The 21,699-nt window shown below is 41.1% G+C and overlaps 1 protein-coding gene and 1 pseudogene across 5 annotated transcripts in view; both read right to left on the bottom strand.

Moving 5' to 3' along the window:
- Positions 1-5,357: 5,357 nt before the first annotated feature.
- LOC109875398 (protein DVR-1-like) lies at positions 5,358-13,697 on the bottom strand (annotated as a pseudogene).
- Positions 10,565-21,699, bottom strand: part of LOC109874881 (F-box-like/WD repeat-containing protein TBL1XR1) — a 36,704-nt gene continuing 25,569 nt past the window's right edge. For 4 of the 5 annotated variants that reach the window (XM_031810686.1, XM_020466926.2, XM_031810687.1 and 1 more), the window contains 6 exons: positions 19,317-19,499; positions 18,823-18,897; positions 18,478-18,605; positions 17,895-18,060; positions 17,443-17,544; positions 10,565-14,728 (listed from right to left, as the gene is read on the bottom strand). In XM_031810686.1, coding sequence (XP_031666546.1) covers positions 14,702-14,728; positions 17,443-17,544; positions 17,895-18,060; positions 18,478-18,605; positions 18,823-18,897; positions 19,317-19,499 — 681 coding nt within the window. In that variant the 3' untranslated portion in view covers positions 10,565-14,701. Of the gene's footprint in view, positions 14,729-17,442; positions 17,545-17,894; positions 18,061-18,473; positions 18,606-18,822; positions 18,898-19,316; positions 19,500-21,699 lie in introns of those variants that run through there. The other variant, XM_031810689.1, reaches the window with a different exon arrangement.

Genomic DNA, 21,699 nt, shown 5'->3' with positions numbered 1-21,699 from the left:
CCAGGTTATGATATCATTTAGTACCTTGAGTGTGGCTGAGGTGCACCCGTGACCAGCTCGGAAACCGGTACGCACAGCGGAGAAGGTATGGGGAGATTTTAAATGGTCAGTGATCTGTTTATTAAAGCCATCTGGTTGGCTTTCAAAGACGTTAGAAAGGCAGGGCAGGATGGATATAGGTCTGTAACAGTTTGGGAGTGTCACCCCCTTTGAAGAGGGTGATGACTGCGACTTTCCAATCTTTAGGGATCTCGGACAAAACGAAAGAGAGGTTGAACAGTCTGGTAATAGGGGTTGCAACAATGGTGGGGGATCATTTTAGAAAGAGAGGTTCCAGATTGTCTAGCCCAGCTGATTTGTACGGGTCCAGGTTTTCCAGCTCTTTTAGAACATCTGCGATTTGGGTGAAGTAGAAGCTGGGGAGGCTCGGGCAAGTAGCTGCAAGGGGTGCGGAGCTGTTGGCCGGGGTTGGGGTAGCCAGGAGGAAAGCATGGCCAGCCGTAGAGAAATGCTTATTGATATTTTCGATTATCATGGATTTATCGGTGGTGACCGTATCAAATAGCCTCAGTGCAGTGGGCAGCTGGGAGTAGGTGCTCTTGTTCTCCATGGACTTTACAGTGTCCCAAAACTTTTTGGAGTTAGAGCTACAGGATGCAAATTTCTATTTGAAAAAGCTAGCCTTTGCTTTCCTGACTGACTGTGTGTATTGGTTCCCGACTTCCCTGAACAGTTGCATATCGCGGGTCCTATTCGATGCTATTGCAGTCCACCACAGGATGTTTTTGTGCTGGTCAAGGGCAGTCAGGTCTGGAGTGAACCAAGGGCTATATCTGTTCTTAGATCTACATTTTTTTAAAGTGGCATGCTTATTTAAGATGGTGAGGAAATTACTTTTAAAGAACGACCAGGCAATCTGGGCATACCTGGGCCAGGTCGATTAGGAAGGCCTGCTCGCAGAAGTGTTTTAGGGAGCGTTTGACAGTGATGAGGGGTGGTCGTTTGACCGTGGACCCATAGTGGATGCAGGCAATGAGGCAGTGATCATTGAGATTCTGAATGAAAACAGCAGAGGTGTATTTGGAGGGCAAGTTGGTCAGGATAATATCTATGAGGGTGCTCATGTTTACGGATATAGGGTTGTACCTGGTGGTTTCCTTGAAAATTTGTGTGAGATTGAGGGCATCTAGCTTAGATTGTAGGACTGCTGGGGCGTTAAGCATATCCCAGTTTAGGTCACCTAACAGAACGAACTCTGAAGATAGATGGGGGGCAAGCAGTTCACATATGGTGTCCAGGGCACAGCTGGGAGCTGAGGGGATCTATAACAGGTGGCAACAGTGAGAGACTTATTTCTGGAGAGATTAATTTTTTAAATTAGAAGCTCGAACTGTTTGGGCATAGACTTGGAAAGTATGACAGAACTTTGCAAGCTATCTCTGCAGGAGATTGCAACTCCTCCCCCTTTGGCAGTTCTATCATGATGGAAAAATTTGTAGTTGGGTATGGAAATCTCCACATTTTTGGTGGCCTTCCTAAACCAGGAGTCAGACACGGCAAGGACATCAGGGTTGGAGGAGTGCGCTAAAGCAGTGAGTAAAACAAACTTAGGGAGGAGGCTTCTGACGTTAACATGCATGAAACCAAGGCTTTTGTGATTACAGAAGTCAACAAATGAGAGTGCCTGGGGACACGCAGGGCCTGAGTTAGCCTCCACATCACCCGAGGAACAGAGGAGGAGTAGGATGAGGGTACGGCTAAAGGCTAGAAAAACTGGCCGTCTAGTGCGTTGGGGACAGAGAATAAAAGGGGCAGATGTCTAGAATTGATTCAGGGCATAATGTGCAGACGGGTATGGTGGGGTGCGGGTACAGTGGAGGTAAGCCCAGGCACTGAGTGATGATAAGAGAGGTTGCATCTCTGGACACGCTGGTTATACTGGGTGAGGTCACCGTATGTATTTCAGAGGCAGGGACTGGGAGACTAGCCAGGATCTAGGGAAAGATGAATGGAACAAAGTACATAGAGATCCTTGATAAAAACCTGTTTCAGGGTGGCTACTTTGAAGAATATAAAATATAAAATGTATTTTGATTTGTTTAAGCCTTTTTTGGTTACTACATAATTCCATATGTGTTATTTCATAGATTTGATGTCTTCACTATTATTCTAAAATGTAGAAAATAGTAAAAATAAAGAAAACCCTTAAATGAGTAGGTGTGTCCAAACCTTTGACTGGTACTGTATGTAAATATGATATTTCAGTTTTTTATTTTGAATACATTTGCAAAAATGTCTTAATGTCTTAACCTGTTTTTGCTTTGTCATTTTGGGGTATTGTGTGTAGATTGATGAGGAAAAAAACAGTTAATCAATTTTAGAATAAGGCTGTAAGGTAACAAAATGTGGTCAAGGGGTCTGAATACTTTCTGAAAGCACTGTATATGAACGCTGCTGCCTCTTCAAATCTATGATGATTCTACAAGTGATGTGCTTTATTTGAATGGTTTTCTTTTATAATATGTACACATATTAATGAAGTATGGAATCAATGTATATAAAAAAATTCTTGACACATACATTTGTTTGCTGATTTACTCATATAGAATAAAGAAGGCGATGAGCTTAATGGTGAAATCATTGACAAAAACATATTTTTTTTTCTGTAGCTACAATGTTTAATATGTAACTACTCTTTGCCTAGAGAAAGAGTGACCATAAGTACAGAGGTAGAGTAAGACCCTTTGTACACCATCAAAGAGTAACAGTTTGTTTACTATTTATGCTATTGCTTGAGTCCTCATGATTGTTCACCTCAAGCAGCTGCTAGTACGCAATATCTAGAAATCTTTTTGAGACAATAGTAGCTGTTAATGCAGCATAGAAACAACAGTGTATAGCCTACACTGTTGATTTTTACATTTTTTATTTAACCTTTATTTAACCAGGTAGGCTAGTTGAGAACAAGTTCTCGTTTGCACCTGCGACCTGGCCAAGATAAAGCAAAGCATTTCGACGCATACAACAACACAGAGTTACACATGGAATAAACAAACAAACAGTCAATAATACAGTAGAAAAACTATATATACAGTATGTGCAAATGAGGTAAGATAAGAGAGTTAAGGCAATAAATAGGCCATGGTGGCGAAGTAATTACAATATAGCAATTAAACACTGGAATGGTAGATGTGCAGATAATATATATATATATGTGTATATATTTTTTATATATGAATGAGCAAGTAGAGATACTGGGGTGCAAAGGAGTAAGATACATAAATAAATACAGTATGGGGATGAGGTAGATACTTCTACTTAATCTAGAAAACCACATAGCATTTCCTGTTTTTGCATGCAGCAGTGTTTTACATTTTAGGACACTGTGGTTTCTACATTGAACTGCCTGCAGAGAGCTAAACATGTAAAACCTCCAACACCATTGTTCTGAATAAGAATTTTGTTAGTGCATGTAACTCACTACAGTGTAGACTCTTTTGGCAGCACCGCAGTCAAATAACAACATGTAGAAGGACTCAAAGACACTGCCTTTTGACAACATTGGAAAGAAGCCAAACAGGATGAATGCTGCTTATAGCATGGGTGGCAGGAAGCCTAGCGGCTAAGAGCATTGGTCCCTGGTCTGAATCCCAGAGCCGTTATGTCGTTGAGCAAGGCAGTTAACCCCCAACAACATCTGCTCCCTGGGCGCTGAAAACGTGGATGTCGATTAAGGCAGCTCCCTGCACCTCTCAGGGTTAAATGCGGAAGACACATTTCGGTTAAATGCATTCAGTTGTGCAACTAGGTATCTCCTTCCCCTTTCCCCATAAAACAATAACTGAAAGCCAGGAACTCTGTTCTGCTTCTTTCCTGCAACCAAGGCAATTTCAGATAATTATATAATTCATAATGATGAGATCTGCCAATAGCCCAGGTCTGGTTTGAAAGCTTCCCCCACCTAGACATTTTTTGTAAGGTATAGAACAGGTCTGAGGTTGTGTGATAACAATGGCAGCAATGAGAATAGCCTCATTGTTGAGATTTTCTCTGTTCATGGCAGCCAAGCAGAAACATCTTTCAAGTTCACTGGAGTTCATTATATACGATGCAAATATGTTACCAGCAAAGCTGTTCTCTTGATTTTTTGTGATTTTTTTTTTTTTTACTTCAGAATGAAAAATAGGTCAGGGATTGCTTTCGGCATGTGTAGTGGCCAGAGGATGGCACTATAAATCCCAGTTTGTGAGAGGTATATCAATTTCTATCTGAAATGTCTGTGTTAGGTGAAATGTGTCCATGTGAAGGTGAAAAGCTTCAAGTTCCTCTGCGTACACATCATCAACAATCTGAAATGGTCCACCCACACAGACAGTGTGTTGAAGTAGGCGCAACAACGTCTCTTCAACCTCGGGGAGGCTGAAGAAATTTGTCTTGGCCTCTAAGGCCCTGACAAACTTTCACATATGCACAATTGAGAGCATCCTGTTGGACTGTATCACTGGCTGGTACGGCAACTGCACTGCCTGCAACCACAGAGCTCTCCAGAGAGTGGTGTGGTCTGCCCAACGTATCACCAGGGGAACACTGCCTGCCCTCCAGGACACCTACAGCACCCGATGTCACTGGAAGGCCAAAAAGATCATCAAGGACATCAACCACCCGAGCCACTGCCTGTTCACCCCGCTACCATCTAGAAGGCGAGGTCAGTACAGGTGCATCAAAGCTGGGACAGAGAGACTGAAAAACAGCTTCTATCTCAAGGCCATCAGACTTAAATAGTCATCACTAGCAGGTACCACCCGGTTAACTCAACTCTGCACCTTAGAGGCTGCTGTCATATATACATAGTCATGGATTCACTGGCCACTTTAATAATGGAACACTAGCCACTTAAATAATGTCTACATACCACTTTACTCATTTCACATGTATATACTGTATTCCATTCTAATGAAATGTAGTCAACGCCACTCCGACATTGTTCATCCTGATATTTATATATTTCTTAACTCCATTCTTTTACTTTAGATTTGTGTGTATTGTTGTGAATTGTCAGATACTGCACTGATTACTGCACTGTAGGAGCTAGGAACACAAGCATTTCGCTACACCCGCAATAACATTGCTAAATATGTGTATGTGACCAATAACATTTGATTTGATGTGCCAAACTGAGGAGAGAGACCATCTATCTGTATGACGATGTCAAAGCCATTTGACCACAGGAGCCTCACTGTATGAGTGATAAAAAAACAACTTAAAAAAAACAATGCATATGACAAATCAATTTTTCCTAAAATCCACTCCATTAATCAACAAGGCATTTTCTTTCTTTTCACACCTCCTCATGTATTTCATCTACAGCCTTCCTCATCCACCACCACGTCCTTGTAGTGGCGTAGGACTACATTGTCGTTGTTGTTGTAGTAGAGCATGGAGACAGGTGATAGGCGGATGGGTACTCAGCAGGGCTGGGTTGTGTCGCAGGGGTCCAGGGAGTGTACCAGTGTTTGCAGGATGGCATGGTTGGTGCCGTTCTGGCTCTCTCGCTCAGCAGGAATGGGCACTCTATGTGGCAGTAGTCCTACCAGCCCACGTCCTTGAAGTCGATGTAGAGGTGGCAAATCAAATCAAATTGTATTTGTCACATGCACCGAATGCAGTGAAATGCTTATTTATAAGCCCTTAACCAACAACGCAGTTTTAAGAAAATACCAACAACAAAAAAAGTAAGAGATAAGAATAACAAATCATTAAAAGAGCAGCAGTAAATAACAATAGCATATTTTAGCATATATTATTTTAGCACATTTTTATTTCACCTTTATTTAACCAGGTAGGCCAGTTCTCATTTACCACTATGGCCAGGATAAAGCAAAGCAGTACGACAAAAACAACAATGCAGAGTTACACATGGGATAAACAAACGTACAGTCAATAACACAATAGAAATATCTATGTACAGTGTGTGCAAATGTAGTAAGATTAGGGAGGTATGGCAATAAATAGGCCATAGAGGTGAAATAATTACAATTTAATAATACTGGAGTGTGCAGATGATGATGTGCAAGTAGAGATACTGAGGTGCAAAATAGCAACAAAAAAAATAATAATAATATAGGGATGAGGTATTTGGGTGTGCTATTTACAGATGGGCTGTGTACAGGTACAGTGATCGGTAAGCTTCTTTGACAGCCGATGCTTAAAGTTAGAGAGGGAGATAAGTCTCCAGCTTTAGTATTTTTTGCAATTCGTTCCAGTCATCGGCAGCAGAGAACAGGAAGGAAAGGCGGCCAAAGGAGGTGTTGGCTTTGGGGATGACCAGTTAAATATACCTGCTGGAGTGCGTGGATGTTGCTATGGTGACCAGTGAGCTGAGATAAGGCGGGGCTTTACCTAGCAAAGACTTATAGATGACCTGGAGCCAGTGGGTTTGGCGACGAATTTGTAACGAGGGCCAGCCAACGAGAGCATACAGGTTGCAGTGGTGGGTAGTATATGGGGCTTTGGTGACAAAACGGATGGCACTGTGATAGACTACATCCAATTTGCTGAGTAGAGTGTTGGAGGCTATTTTGTAAATGATATTGCCAAAGTCAAGAATCGGTAGTATAGTCAGTTTTACGAGGGTATGTTTGGCAGCATGAGCGAAGGAGGCTTTGTTGCGAAATAGGAAGCCGATTCTAGATTGAATTCTGGATTGGAGATGCTTAATGTGAGTCTGGAAGGAGAGTTTACAGTCTAACCAGACACCTAGGTATTTGTAGTTGTCCACATATTCTAAGTCAGAACCGTCCAGACTAGTGATGCTAGTCGGGCGGGCAGGTGCGGGCAGCAATCGGTTGAAGAGCATGCATGCCACCAATGAGGTCTGGAACTCTGGGAAGGTTACTGTTGGCCCGATCGGGAGAGTGTTTCTCAGGTGGTGGGCCATGATGGTGTCCCTGACCAGGGTGTGGGCGGGTTGAGGCTGTAGCTCCAGCCCGTAGATCCTCCCTGGTTTAATTAACACATTAAATAACAGATTCAATACATGGAACAACAGATAGTTTTTGTTCCATGTTCTATCTAAAGGAAGTTTGTTCTGAAGTGTCTGTCCTATATCAGAGACATTTAAGAAAGATCAGGAAACATTTGATATATATATTTTTTTACATGTATTTAACCCATTATTTTTGGCACTAAACTGTCTCCATATAGACTTCCATAGAAAATGTTTAACTGGTACTGGGGGACCTTCAGACGAGTCTCACCTTTCCACAGAGGGGTCCTATTAGTGTGTAGCCCAAACTGTTCGGACACTACAGACAGAAGTTGGCAGATCGGCTCTTCCGACTTTGTGTTGTGAGAGTCTCATCGTTCCATAGAGTGGTCATAATAGTTTCAGGCTAAACTGTTCGTACGCTACAGACGAATGTGTGAGAATACCGCTCTAGGTCTCTCACCTTTCACTGCAGATGCAGAAGTGCGACATGCGGTGGATTGAGATGCATCCAATGCAAAAACACTGATTGTGTGGTTATGCTAATTCGATTCACATGGGGCCTTCGAAATTGACTGTAGGGGGTTTTAAGCCAGTTCTCAGCCAAGGTTATGAGGTCCAGCGAGAGGGATCTGGGCTCTGGTTCTAGCTGCACCGACTGGGACTGGGGCAGCACCAGCCTGCGGTTGGCCTCGTGGCTCGCTCCCCTCAGGGTCGCACGCAGCACCTTGTACAGGGATACACTGAGAGCCTGTGGGCCCAGGAGGAACCTTGGTGTGCAGAACACATCCCACTGGAACTTGATTTCAAGCTGCGCCAGAGAGAGCTGCTCCAAGGGCTGTAGAAAAGACCTGTTGAAGAATAGATGTTTCTCCACACAGCCGTGGCCCTCAAACTCCAGCCTGACACCAGTCTGAGAATATTTTAAGTTCACACTTCTGGGGTGGCTGGGTAGCCTAGTGGTTAGAGCGTTGGACTAGTATCCGTGAAGGTTGAGAGTTCAAACCCCTTAGCTGCCAAGGTACAAATCTGTTGTTCTGCCCCTGAACAGAGAGTTAACCCACTGTTCCTAGGCTGTCATTGAAAATAAGAATTTGTTCTTAACTGACTTGCCTGGTAAAATAAAAATAAAAGTAGGGCCCAGGTTTCAATTTAATTTAATGTCACAGTCAATACAAGCCTTTATCTGTAATAAAGAAAGCCAATGGTCTCTGACTTTGTCCCCCTAGTTTATTTTTCATTGGTATATTTCGCCCCAAAAACAATAGGAGTGAATTAACTCAGAAGCAACTGTTTTCAAAGACCAAAAGGTATCTCTTGAATATCAAACTTGTTTTAAAATTGATTGTGTATGTATGCCTATGTAGATCAATAATGACTTGACCTCAAATTGTTATTCTGATCATTTTTTTAACCAGACATTCCTCTTTCTTCCAATGATCTTAAATGGAAAGGAGCACTTCAAACAACAACAAAGAGGACACCCAGACACCTTTTTAGGTGAGGGATGGCACTGGAGAAATGTAACCACTCAAATTCATAGACAGACCCATGGATGCAATGACTGACCCTCCGTAAAATATTGTTTATACCATGTTTTAAGCTAAACAGTGTTTGCTTACAATTACATTGTTTACAGTGGAGTAGGATACAACAATCCACTGGGCACAGATGTCAATTCAATGTCTATTCCACTTGGGTTCAACATAACTACAATGAAATGGCATGGAAACAAAGTTGATTGACCAGTGGGAAGCTTCTTCTGGGGTTCTGATGGTGTAAGACAGTAGAACTAAGCTCATGAGGCATTTAGTCTAAGTTATATTCCTCAATAATCAATTGCGTGTCTTTCTGTTGCGTGATTTCAGTCTTGGAGGTGTGTTTCCTGACCTATGCTACGTTTGGTTAATGATATTTGTCCCACATGAGACGCAAAAGCCTATTTCACTTCCTCAAAATCGCCAGAATGAATGTAAAATAACTCAAGAATTTTGCAATTAATGTCGACATTTTTGCCAATAATGTTTTAATTGCTCAATTTGACATTTAACTAAGGTGTTTGGTGCAGTATTTCTCAAGTTTAAAAAAAATGCGCAACGTGTTGTCATATGTAAACAAAGTCAGAGCTGCTGGGCAGGTATGTCTTACTGTCTATGCTATTGGATAGAGGGCAATCACCGCAACTGTTCACCCCATGTTAGTGGGCAAATGGACATGGTCAAATCAAAACCCAACCTCCATTTACCCATTGTGACGCAGTGATGTTCCAAACTCCGTTTTAGACAAGGCTGACTTCATGAACAAAATTATCCAGTTTACAGTTTGTAGTCAATTTTGACACTCGGAATAACTGTTTCTGACTCAAATCGATGCCACATAGGCCATTTTCGATGGGATTTGTTGCTTTTGAAAGGCAGTCGCTCATTAAATGTCGCAATCTCAGATTGCCTCTTTAAAGTCTACTCGTCAGTTTTGTAATTGGCTCTGACATTCGCTAATTAATTTCTCCCGCTGGACCAGAAAAATGCGAAAACGGTTTTGACTTTATGGCTGTGTTATTTCATGGAAACCGGGGCAAGCAGCCAATGTAGAAACCGCTGTAATTTTCCTGGTTGCTAAAATTCTACACTGTTCGCTCAATTTCTGTTTAAGTGAGAAAACAAGCACTGAATAGTGTAGGATATAATTTTACCATGTGTGAAATATATTTTCAATAACAAAAAGTTTTTACAGCTGTTAGAAGCTGGAAGACCAAAACAGAAAGTAAAAGGCTCAAGTGGGAGTCTCTGCCATGTTACTGAAATGGTATTCTGGGGAGGGAGAATTGAATGTAGCCTAGTGCTGTTGGAATTCACCTAGTTTCCACATAGGGGAGATATTCTGAGAAATTGTGTAGCACCTTTAACTTCCCAATTTCATAACTCTTGACCACTAGATGGCAGTCACTGGCCTTTAAAAAAATGCAGGCTATGCTGTTTTCTGGCCTGCATGTTTCCTTAATTTATAGCCTGGATTTAGAGCATTGCAAACATCACAAGACCCGAAAGCGCTCAAGACATTGTGCCATGACCAAGGGTAGAGTACTATACACAACCAGCCCCTATGGCTAAAGGGGATACGGATACCATTAAATGAGCAACCAGCAGTTGCTACAATAAACATTGTAAACATTATCAATTATTTTTTTAACTCGTAAATTGATATTTACCCATTCATTATTTTAGAATGTAATTTACGACTCATGAGCTTAGTTCGACTGTCATACCCCATCAGAACCCAAAATATAAGCTTGTACTTTTTTTTTTTTAAATGTCAAATCGCCTCAAAACATGGTTTAAACTAAAACATTGATACCATAGATGGTCAATCCTTGTATCCATAGCTTGGTCTACGATTTCATATAACATTTCTCCAGCCTCACCCCTCATATTTTTACCGAACCAGGGTGGGGAGGCCACTTAGTTATTGTTTCTACTGCGGATTGCCACTTTAACTGTACATTGAGGGAGAATGCAATACAACAGAAGGCCCTCTAGGTGTCATGGGGAACAAAGCAAGTCAACAGAAAAACCACTTGGCTATTATCAAAATAGATTTTATTCTAGACGTTTCAAAGATCTGAGTGATATTACAACAGTCAAATGCGTAGGTTGCAGAGAGAGTCTCGGCAACCATATGAGAGAGAGAACATAAGGGTGAGGGCAAAGACAACATGGAACAAAAACAAATCTGCAAACAGGTATTTACATGGTCCAGGGTGTTATGACACGTCCTTGTTAAAGTTGAGATTTATTGTTTTTGTTCATTTTTGCTTACATAGCTACAAATAAATCTGAATTATAAAAGTTTCCAAAGAGTACAAAACCTTCAAGGGCTTTTTAGACATAGCAAAGATAGAATTAGTACTTTAGGTAGGAACAAAAAAAAATAGCAAACACTTGAATGCAGTGTAAAAAGCATCTCTTTTTAAAAACAAAAGGGTTATAAAATACCATTCCACTGTCATAGACTTCATAATAAATTGTGTCATCGTGGTACAATCCACTCACTGTTGATTATATTAAAGAAAACTTCAAAATACTCTTAGCTTCTGTACAAAATTTGTTTGTAAAACAAGTGACATTCTGAGAAAGAAAATCGCAAAGGAGGCCTTTGAAAAGAAGACAACAAAAAACAACATTGGTGTTTTAAAGCGACAGGATGATAGCTAGGGCTAAGATATGGGATTTTGGAATGCCATGAAGTTGGCCTGGATCCAATGTGTAACCAATAAGTCAACAGTTTAGACACTACTATTTCCCCTTCCTTTTTAACAGAACTACTGCACACGTTCAGCTGAGAGTGAAATAAAACCACAAGCATTAATCCCTGTCTGGATGTGCCAACCAGGGTTGGGAGTCAACTCTAAATGAAATTTATGGGATGAACTGAAATTCCAATTCAAGAATGGAAAAAAAAAGTGGCATTCATTTTGAAAGGAATTTTTTTCAATTCTTGAATTGAAAGTTCACTTACAGGATGAATCAAAATAGAATTGACTACAACCCTGGTTTAAACGTCTCCCTGTTACACATTCTTCTGAAGTGCAGAAGAAAAAAATAATAATAAACCCAGTCTTAGGGCTGCTCTTCTCTTTTATAGCTATGACCGTTTAATGGTATTTTATAAAGAACCATTTCTCATGGTAAAAGACCCACATGATGTATAGTACCGCCACATTTTCCAAGCATGTCTTCAAGAGTTAGATTTTTTTTTGCACTTGAGTGGCATATAAAAAGAATTGCCTGTGATGTCACAGATATATTATATGTAGTTACATGAAGTCATATATGTCCCAAAGTCCACTTCTCATCAACTAATCTCCCTGCAAAAGAAAAACCAAAAAAAACAGGCTTAATTTTTTAAAATAAAAACCTGCACCTTCTGAAACACTACAAAACAAAAACGCTGTCTATCCATGCATAGGCCTCAACACAGCCTGTGTTGGTGCTGTGCACAAAATCACTTTTAAAACCACGACCAAAGAGCAGACACAGCATTGTGTCCTAAAACAGAACACTTAAAGCAATGGTTCACTCCAAAAATCTAACTTTGTCAGATGTTTATAGAACTCAAAAAAAAAAAAAAAAAATAAAACTCTTGGAACGTAGACTAATCTCGTGTAAAGGCGTCCGCATGCTTCCCAGCCGAAACAGTTCGGAAGAGTTTGTGCATATATTATGACATTTTGTGATGTTTTTGTTAGTTTTGGACTTCAGTAAGGGTTTTTCCAGGCACACAATATTTTATCGAGAAAAGCCGAGGTTGGTAGCTGAAGTCTACACCTGTTCGTCAGTGATTGGTCAACATCCTGAAGAACAGGATTCTTCAGTGAAGTCTGTGTTGACATTCAACGAGACAACTCATTTTTTTCATTGAGAAATACTGCACCAAACATCTTAGTCGCACAATTTTATATCTAAGATCTCCTCTGCAAAAATGTAAAAATTAATGATAGATTTGGGTCGGCAGGTAACCTAGTGGTTAGTGTTGGACTAGTAACCGGAAGGTTGCCAGATCGAATCCCCAAACTGACAAGGTAAAAATCTGTTGCTCTGCTCCTGAACAAGGCAGTTAACCCACTGTTCCTAGGCCGTCATTGAAAATAAGAATTAACTGACTGACTTGCCTAGTTAAACAAAAAGGTTAAAAATAAAAATAATAATAACTCAGGATTTAAGTTATCTTATATTAATTTGGATTATTTTGAGAAAGTGTATACTGGCTACGGTGTCTCAAAATGGACAAACAGTACTATTGCCGCTTGTTTCAATTTTTTTAAGTGAAGGTCTTTTGCAGAAGTATACGAGCACACTTGTTCAGTTCGCCTAGCTGACTTTGGCTAGCCGCCAGGCAAACTGAAGCATGCGGACGCCTTTAGACCTCTTTCGGGTCCGAAAACTACCGGCTAACTTTGACGTCGGAGTCAACCACCTAAACATGACACCTGAAGACATCAACATCACTAGATCCCAGACATCAACAGTCAATGACAATCAAACATTTTGTTCAACATGACAAATTGCAATAAGGTTGCCCAGCGTTAACATTTCAAATATGATGAGTTGGTTGTCGATTGAAGGAAGCATGGTTGAAACTGACTGCATACATTTGAAAGGGCCGGCGTAATACTTATGTAGGTGCTATGAAGGTCCTCTGTACAGTACACGTCACTCTATGCAGGTGTTACTGCTGAAATCAAGACAGCTACAGTATGTCCAGATTAATTACCAAGCAAGACCGGTCAACAAACCAAAGCAAAAAATAAACTAAAGTGATGGCTTAGTCTGATTATCATTTAGCATTTGTTAGCTAGGGCACGCAATGGACATTGGAGGTACAACATATCGTGAATAGCACAGCTCAGATGTTAATGGTAACATCCTTTATCAACCAATCAGAATACATGGAGAGTGTTCAATAGGGAGAAATCGTTCTGAAACGTGGAGGTTCTAATTGAACGTGTCCAAAGTTTAACACGTGTTTTTCCATTGCAAAACTTGTTGCTTCTTAGTGTCCTACTGAACACAACCCACATTGTGGCTTTGAATGTGGGTTGTCCTGTCATTCATGCGCTACCCAAAGCACTGCCATCCCTATATTCTGGCTAAAAGCTCCCCGGAGGCACAGATCGAGGATCAGCTTACCATCCCCCAATCCTAGCCATAGCCATTACGGGAGAAAACGCCAAACTGACCTTAGATCAGTGTCTGCAACTTCCCCTAACCAATCCATTACACTCAAATCTAACATCACATGTAGTTAGAATGTAAGAGGATGGGGCTTTCTAGTAGCTGCAGTGATGATCTTTAGTCCAAGAGTTTATTAGAATTCTCAGATATCTACTAAGTTAACAGTTTTGCACACCTGAAGCCATTTAAAGGTAATAAGAAGTACAAGTATGCATATGGCACCTTTAATCCCCTCTAGCTGCTCTCCCAAAAATGTTTAATAAAAGGATTTTGGCAAACTGAAAAAAAAACTTTGAATTTAATTGTTTGAAGCTTTGAATTGAAAACAAATGAACCTATTTCAACTTTATAAATATATATTTGTTGTTCAATGTATTTGTGAACCACAAAAACATGCATGGACAGTGCCAAAATGAATGATTTCTCCCAATATCAGTTTGAAACCCAAATTTAAGAAAAAAATCCTACTGACCTTACCTCTCTCGACATGTAACACAAACCTAAAGCAAAACAAAATGGCCACAGGACAACAAAAAATGTGGACATGTACAATATGCACACACCAACAACGTGGGGGGGGGGGGAAGCTTAACATTTCTCATTTCTGGTATAAAGGATAAAAAAATAAATAAATAAAACAACAAATTGCAGATATTTTGGTATGTATGCAATGGGTCCTCTTCTCTTCAATATGATTTTTGTCTCGGTGACCATAATATAGTCATTTTTCTCTCCTGTGGGTCTGAGTTGGACTTGAGGGAAGTCCAGATCCCCTTTGCTGGGGGTTAGTTTGACCTCTTCTCTGGAGGGGTAGTCTGTGTGTTTATGGGGGTGTTGGGGTGCTCTGTTTGGCTGTGATGGTAATGGTGGTTGTGATGATGGGCCATGGCTTCTGATGGGACTACAGCAGTGTAGACGACAGGCTGGGACAGTCATTTTGGCTATGTACACATTCGTAGTCGGTCCATGGCTCCCCAAACGAGCGTCATTTCCTCAGGTCTAGTACACAAACCTGGAACGGAGAGGGAGAGGTTAAAGGTCAAATGTAATGAGCAGGGCAAGGTTGTTTTTTTCTGACCATGTGACCAGAGAAACCCCTGGACTTAACAATAAGAAACACACATCCATTAACATTTCTAAGTAGTGCTGTTTCCACTGCTGAAAAACACTTCCTTTCATTATTCAATTTTAGAACTCAGCTGTGCCAATGTGTAAAACCTCTCAAGTCCAGTCAGAACGATAGCTATCGACTTCCTAACCGTCCCCGTCAATAGACACTGCATTATGCATGGAGATAATTGGTGGTGGGTCTCACTGCACTAGGACAATCCCTTACAGATTATCCGTAGATGCTCAAGCCTATTGACAAACTATCCATTTGATTAATTACTCCACAGCTGCAACTATTGACATAAAAATAAACATTGTTTACTGCTCTAGCTGTAATACCGACACTTGATGAGTAAAACAGATACTGAAAACTGGATAGGTAGTTCGATTCCTTGTGGTCCCGGGAATCTAACCCACCATCTTGGCATTGCTAGTGCCATGCTCTACCAACCGAGGACCTACATCTAGAGATCATTTGCCACGATTAAAAAATAAATAATAATAAATATATTTTTAAATGAAACAGTTGGACAATGGATGAAGACACTAAACTCTTTGAATGTCTTAAATCCATCATGTATTTAATGAATTATAGCACATAAAAATGTTCCTTCTTTAACCGGTCTCCTCCCCTCCATCTACACTGATTGAAGTGGATTTAACAGGTGACATCAATAAGGGATCATAGCATTCACCTGGTCAGTCTATGTCATAGAAAGAGAATGTATACTCAAGTTTCAAATGGCATCAGGTATTTATTTCATATTGTGTGTCACATTTTTACATTTGTCATTCCACAGACTCTTATCCAGAGCGACTTACAGTGGTAGTGAGTGCACACATTTTCTCAGTACTGGTCCCCAGCGGGAATCGAACCCACAACCGTGGGCATGCTCTACCAACTGAGCCACATGGGACCACGAGTCATGACAGCAGTCAAATTCCACGTGGCCGTTCAGTCACGGCAACTAGGCTTCTCCAAGCTCTGATGTTGCGGATGGTCATTAGCAGCCTACCAAACTTGCTTACTGCCTGGTACTCAGCGCTCCGTTTTCCCTTGAGAGGTGCGTCGGAGCATGGCAGCCATGAGAAGGGAATTACAATTAGCCTATCATATTCAGGCCAAGGGCACAATGGCCACAAAAGGCATAGATTTTTTTAAGGGCCACACAAGGGGGATTCCGCTGGGAAATTCAAGGCCTGGTGAGAATATTATCAAGTGCTTGTCAAATTGTGAATGGGAGACTGATGGTGTGCAGATCCCAACTTTTTTGAAATCATCATTAGTCTCATCATGCAGCCTTAGAATGTCTTAAACATCAAAACATATAGGCCAACCTTTGTATCACAATTAAAGTTAAGCATATACCATTTCTTCCATTTCTACCATTTCTATTTTATTAAGCTATGTTCAATTGTATTCTTCATACTGTAAAATCATTTTAAAAAATAAAGCCATGGAATTCTAAGCAAATCTGCTAAATTAACTAGTGTAGCCCACAGCCATATGGCATAGCCAGATCAGGACAACTCAGAGTATGCTATTCCGTTCTTCTGAAATAGACTACATTTTCTTCATATCATGTTTCTTTAGACCGGTCTAAAATAAATCATGAATTGATTGTGATTGCGTAGACTATATTAAATAGATTTCTTAAGACTTTGGCTACACACAGACTACCCCTCCAAAAAAGTAGATCCAAAGGTTTGCGTCAGTGGCTTGTAAGATGTGTGTGGAAGCCAGGAGATGCTAAACTTGGTTATGCTAATTAACGGTCAATTACTGTGAGCCTGGCAGTTATTTGCTTGACGGTCTCTGGCTGACAATTTCAGGACTGCCACAACCCTAGGTGGAATAGGGCTTACAACCACAAAAACGTCCTCCTTTCAGGCCTACCTACACTTTTCTAGACTGCCTCTTTAAATACTGTTGACACTTTCTGTTGCATAATTCAACAAGCATGTCAATAGCAGGATATGCTCTGATTAAAAAATCAACACGCTCTAGATTACACCCATCTACAGTATACACACTTTACATTGTTTGAGAGATCAGATAAAATATCACTATAATCAGAGTGTTCACATTCGGAAATTTGTTTCATTTCAGCTCATCTAATTTGCAAACATTTCAACTGTATCAAATGAGAACCTTTTTGTGTATTGCAAGTGCCGAGATGTGTTAAATCCCTGACGAAGCTTTAGCGTTCATATAGATTCACTGGAAAGACGATGAATTCCATTGAGCCCATTTCAGCCATTACCGGGGTGTGTTCGACAGGTCATTCCAAACATTTTCCCGGTCGTAACGTTAACGGGGGGGAGACAACAGGTATGAAAGAGTATGATGAGTAGAATGAAAGCAATCAATCCAGCGAGATTGAAGTGAGAATGGCTGAAAAAAGACCGAGCCTAAGGTGGGCTGGGCATGCGAGTTGCTATTAGCACAGTGCCATCATACATATATAGGTGTCACTAATAGGTGATCAGTGACCATAAATGAAGCCAGAAAAAAACATGGGACCCTAGATATAGCTTTTAACTGTGGTCTAATATTTGTTCCTTCTGAAATCAGGAAAATAACTCCTGGCCATGAAGAGGCGGCTGGTGACTTACTGATCCGTCTGACGCGCTGGCTCCCACTTTATCCCCCGTGGCGTTCCAGCACACCTCGAAGATGCCCCCCGTTCCCCTGTAGCTGTGAACTAAAGCACCCGTCTGTACGGACAGACAGACAGACGGATATGATCAGCAAAACAACGATAAGCAGGAGAACTGGGGACAAGTCAATTGCAATCATGTTTTACACACATCTCACTTAGGGCTGAATCCTTACTTGAGAATAGTTCGAACAAATCACCGGTTGAAATCAACGCATGATTCACGTGAAAGTCAAGAGTTTTGCGCTCACATCTCAAGTTAGGATTTGGACCTAAATATTCAAACCCATGCATCGACCATCAGACCAGCCCTGCAATAAACGGTTGGTCTTGAGATGTGAATGACGTATGAGTGAGAAGAGCGTGTGTCTGTGTGTGTGTGTGTGTGTGTGTCAGTCCATCCTGTACCTGTGTGTTCCAGATGTGGACACACTTGTCGAAGGAGCCACTGGCTAGGTGGCGCCCGTCGGGGCTGAAGGCCACACTGTAGACGGGCTCTTGGTGGCGGGTGAGCGTGTGGATGCACACGCCGCGCTCCACGTCCCACAGGCGCACAGTCGAGTCAAACGACGCACTGGGGGGAGATGGAATAAGACTTTAGTGTCCATCTTGGAAAGGAAATGCATCTTTTGCTCTGCTCCTAACCTCCAAGACGCCACAGAAAAGCAGACACACTCTGGAAGGAGTACAGGGTCAGCCCCAGTGCAGCGCCCCAAAGCAATTTAGGAGAGTAAAAGAAGAGGAGGAGAGGAAAGAGAGAAAAGGAGAGGAAAGAGGGAGAGAAGAACCATTCACTTTCATTTGATTAGTGACTATCCTGGGATCTATTCAGTTGGGGCAAACAGAACGTAACGGATTGAGAAGCATAGAATGAACATACATGACTCCATCATGTACAGATCCTAAATGCATTTGTTTGACACAAAACCCCTTTTTAGCCCAAACCCCAGAGGCATGCTGGGAGTTGGAGTGGTTCCTAGCCTTATATTACCTGGCCAGCATGAGATTGGCATTGGGGTTGTTGGTCCCAGGCCCCGTGGGGCTCCACTTGATGGTGTAGATCTCCTTACTGTGGGCCTGCAGGTCGTGGACACACGAGTCCTGCTTCATACTCCAGATCTGGTAGAGATGGAGGGGAGAAGAGAGAGAGAGAGAGAGAGACGTGAGGACTCCAATCAATTATATGAACCAACTTGGGAAGAAGAGATTCTAGTTACGGCTTATAAACTACAGCCAAAAGCGGACCCCAATAGCACTTATTTTGTACCGTTCCTACTCCATGAAATTACATATTTGGCAATAGTTAGGAAGTTGTGTGTGAGCTGTGTGTCCTGACCTTGAGTGTCATGTCGTCGGAGCAGGAGGCCAGCAGACTCCCCGTAGGATCCCACTTGATTGCGTTCACTTCATTCTAGAGGGAAAAGTCAAAGGGGTTATGAGGGAGGGAGGATACAAGGAAACATTGCGTGAACTTTATAACATGGGTAGTGCACAAACAGGGTGCACGTACAAAGGCACTTCCTGCAGTAATGTGACGAAACAGGATGGGCAAAAGCTTTCACCTATCCTCTATATTCAGATCAATGCGTTTGACCCAGAGGCTGCCACTTTAGACTACTGAGATGAATCAATGTCAGTCACAATGGCTGCGTTTACACAGGCAGGCTAATTCAGATCTTTTGACCAATCAGATTAGATATTTTGCAAGTAACTGAACAAAAGATCAGAATTGGTCTGCCTATGTTAACACAACCATTGTTAATGTGACGGGGAGAAGAGACTAATCGAGATGCACCCAGGCCAGAGAGCCAGTCCAGTCTCACGTCTTACCGTGTGTCCCTGGAAGGTCTTGACTGGCCGGTCCTGGCCCAGCTTACACACATGGATGCACATGTCCGTGCTGCAGGAGGCAAACGTGTTGTTGCTCTGCCAGTCCACGTCCAGGGCCGGCGCTGAGTGAAAGGGAAATTGCTGCTTGGCCTCCCCTGTGTGAGCATCCCAAATGATCGTGGTCTAAACGAGAGGAGGATACATTGTCAGAGTCTTTTCGCCATGTGTGTGACAAAATGACAATGGAAAAAAACATCTGGTTTCTTCTATTCTTAGATGGCTTTCTCCACATACTCATTCCAGGGTTCTCTTTATTTTTTTAAAACTATTTTTCGACATTGTACAATAGCGAAGACATCAAAACTATGAAATGACACATATGGAATCATGTAGTAATAGAGGTCGACATATTATGATTTTTCAACACCGATACCGATTATTGGAGGACCAAAAAAGCCGATACCGATTAAATCTGCGATTATATATTTATATATATATATATATATATATATATATATATATATATATATATATATATATATATATATATATAATGACAATTACAACAATACTGAATGAACACTTATTTTAACTTAATATAATACATAAATAAAATAAATCTTGTCTCAAATAAATAATGCAAAAACAAAGTGTTGGAGAAGGAAGTAAAAGTGCAATATGTGCCATGTAAAAAAAGCTCATGTTTAAGTTCCTTGCTCAGAACATATGAAAGCTGGTGGTTCCTTTTAACATGAGTCTTCAATATTCCCAGGTAGAGAGTTTTAGGTTGTAGTTATTATAGGACTATTTCTCTCTATACCATTTGTATTTCATATACCTTTGACTATTGGATCTTCTAATTAGGTACTTTAGTACTGCCAGCATAATCTCGGGAGTTGACAGCCTTGAAGTCATAAACAGCACAATGCTTGAAGCATTGCAAAGAGCTGCTGGCAAACGCAGTAAAGTGCTGTTTGTATGAATGCTTACGAGCCTGCGGCTGCCTACCATCGCTCAGTCAGACTGCTCTATCAAATCATAGACTTAATTATAATAACACAGAAATACAAGCCTTAGGTCATTAATATGGTGGAATCCAGAAACTCTCATTTCTAAAACACAACGTTTCAGTGAAATACGGAACCGTTGTGTATTTTATCTAACGGGTGGCATCCATAAGTCTAAATATTTCTGTTATATTGCACAACCTTCAATGTTATGTCATAATTCTGGTAAATTAGTTCGGAACGAGCCAGGCGGCCCAAACTGTTGCATATACCCTGACTCTGCATGCAATGAACGCAAGAAAAGTGACAATTTCCCTAGTTTAATATTGCCTGCTAACATGAATTTCTTTTAACTAAATATGCAGGTTTAAGATATATACTTCTGTGTACTGATTTTAAGAAAGGCATTGATGTTTATGGTTAGGTACACATTGGTCCAACGACAGTGCTTTTTTCGCGAATGCGCTTTTGTTAAATCATCCCCCGCTTGGCGAAGTTGGCTGTCTTTGTTAGGAAGAAATAGTCGTCACACAGTTTGCAACCAGCCAAGTGGCCCAAACTGCTGCATATACCCTGACTCTGTTGCACAGAACGCAAGAGAAGTGACAATTTCCCTAGTTAAAAGAATGTTAGCAGGCGATATTAACCAAATATGCAGGTTTAAAAATCTATACTTGTGTATTGATTTTAAGAAAAGGCGTTGATGTTTATGGTTAGGTACACATTGGTCCAACGACCGTGCTTTTTTCGCGAATGCACTTGTTAAATCACCCATTCGGCGAAGTAGGCTGTGATTCAATGATAAATTAAACAGGCACCGCATCGATTATATGCAACGCAGAACAAGCTAGATAAACTAGTAATATCATAAACCATGTGTAGTTAACTAGGGATTGATTGTTTTTTTATAAGATACATTTAATGCTAGCTTAGCACCTTACCTTGGCTCCTTGCTGCACTCGCATAACAGGTAGTCAAGCCTGCCATGCAGGCTCTTCGTGGAGTGCAATGTAATCGGCCATGATCGGTGCCCAAAAATGCCGATTAGCAATTGTTATGAAAACTTGAAAATCGGCCCTAATTAAATCGGCCATTCCAATTAATCGGTCGACCTCTATGTAGTAACCAAAAGTGTTTAAACAAATCAAAATCTATTTTATATTCTTCAAAGTAGCCACCCTTTGCCTTGATGACAGCTTTGCACACTCTTGGCATTCTCTCAACCAGCTTCATGAGGTAGTCACCTGGAATGCATTTCAATTAACAGGTGTGCCTTATTAAAAGTTAATTTGTGTAATTTCTTTCCTTCTTAATGTGTTTGAGCAAATCACTTGTAGAGGTGGTATACAGAAGATAGCCCTATTTGGCAAAAGACC

The sequence above is a fragment of the Oncorhynchus kisutch genome, linkage group LG30 (assembly GCF_002021735.2).
Source record: "Oncorhynchus kisutch isolate 150728-3 linkage group LG30, Okis_V2, whole genome shotgun sequence".
Taxonomy (NCBI): domain Eukaryota; kingdom Metazoa; phylum Chordata; class Actinopteri; order Salmoniformes; family Salmonidae; genus Oncorhynchus; species Oncorhynchus kisutch.
Note: the sequence above shows the minus strand (reverse complement) of the source record. Positions and strands in the feature narration are given on the sequence as shown.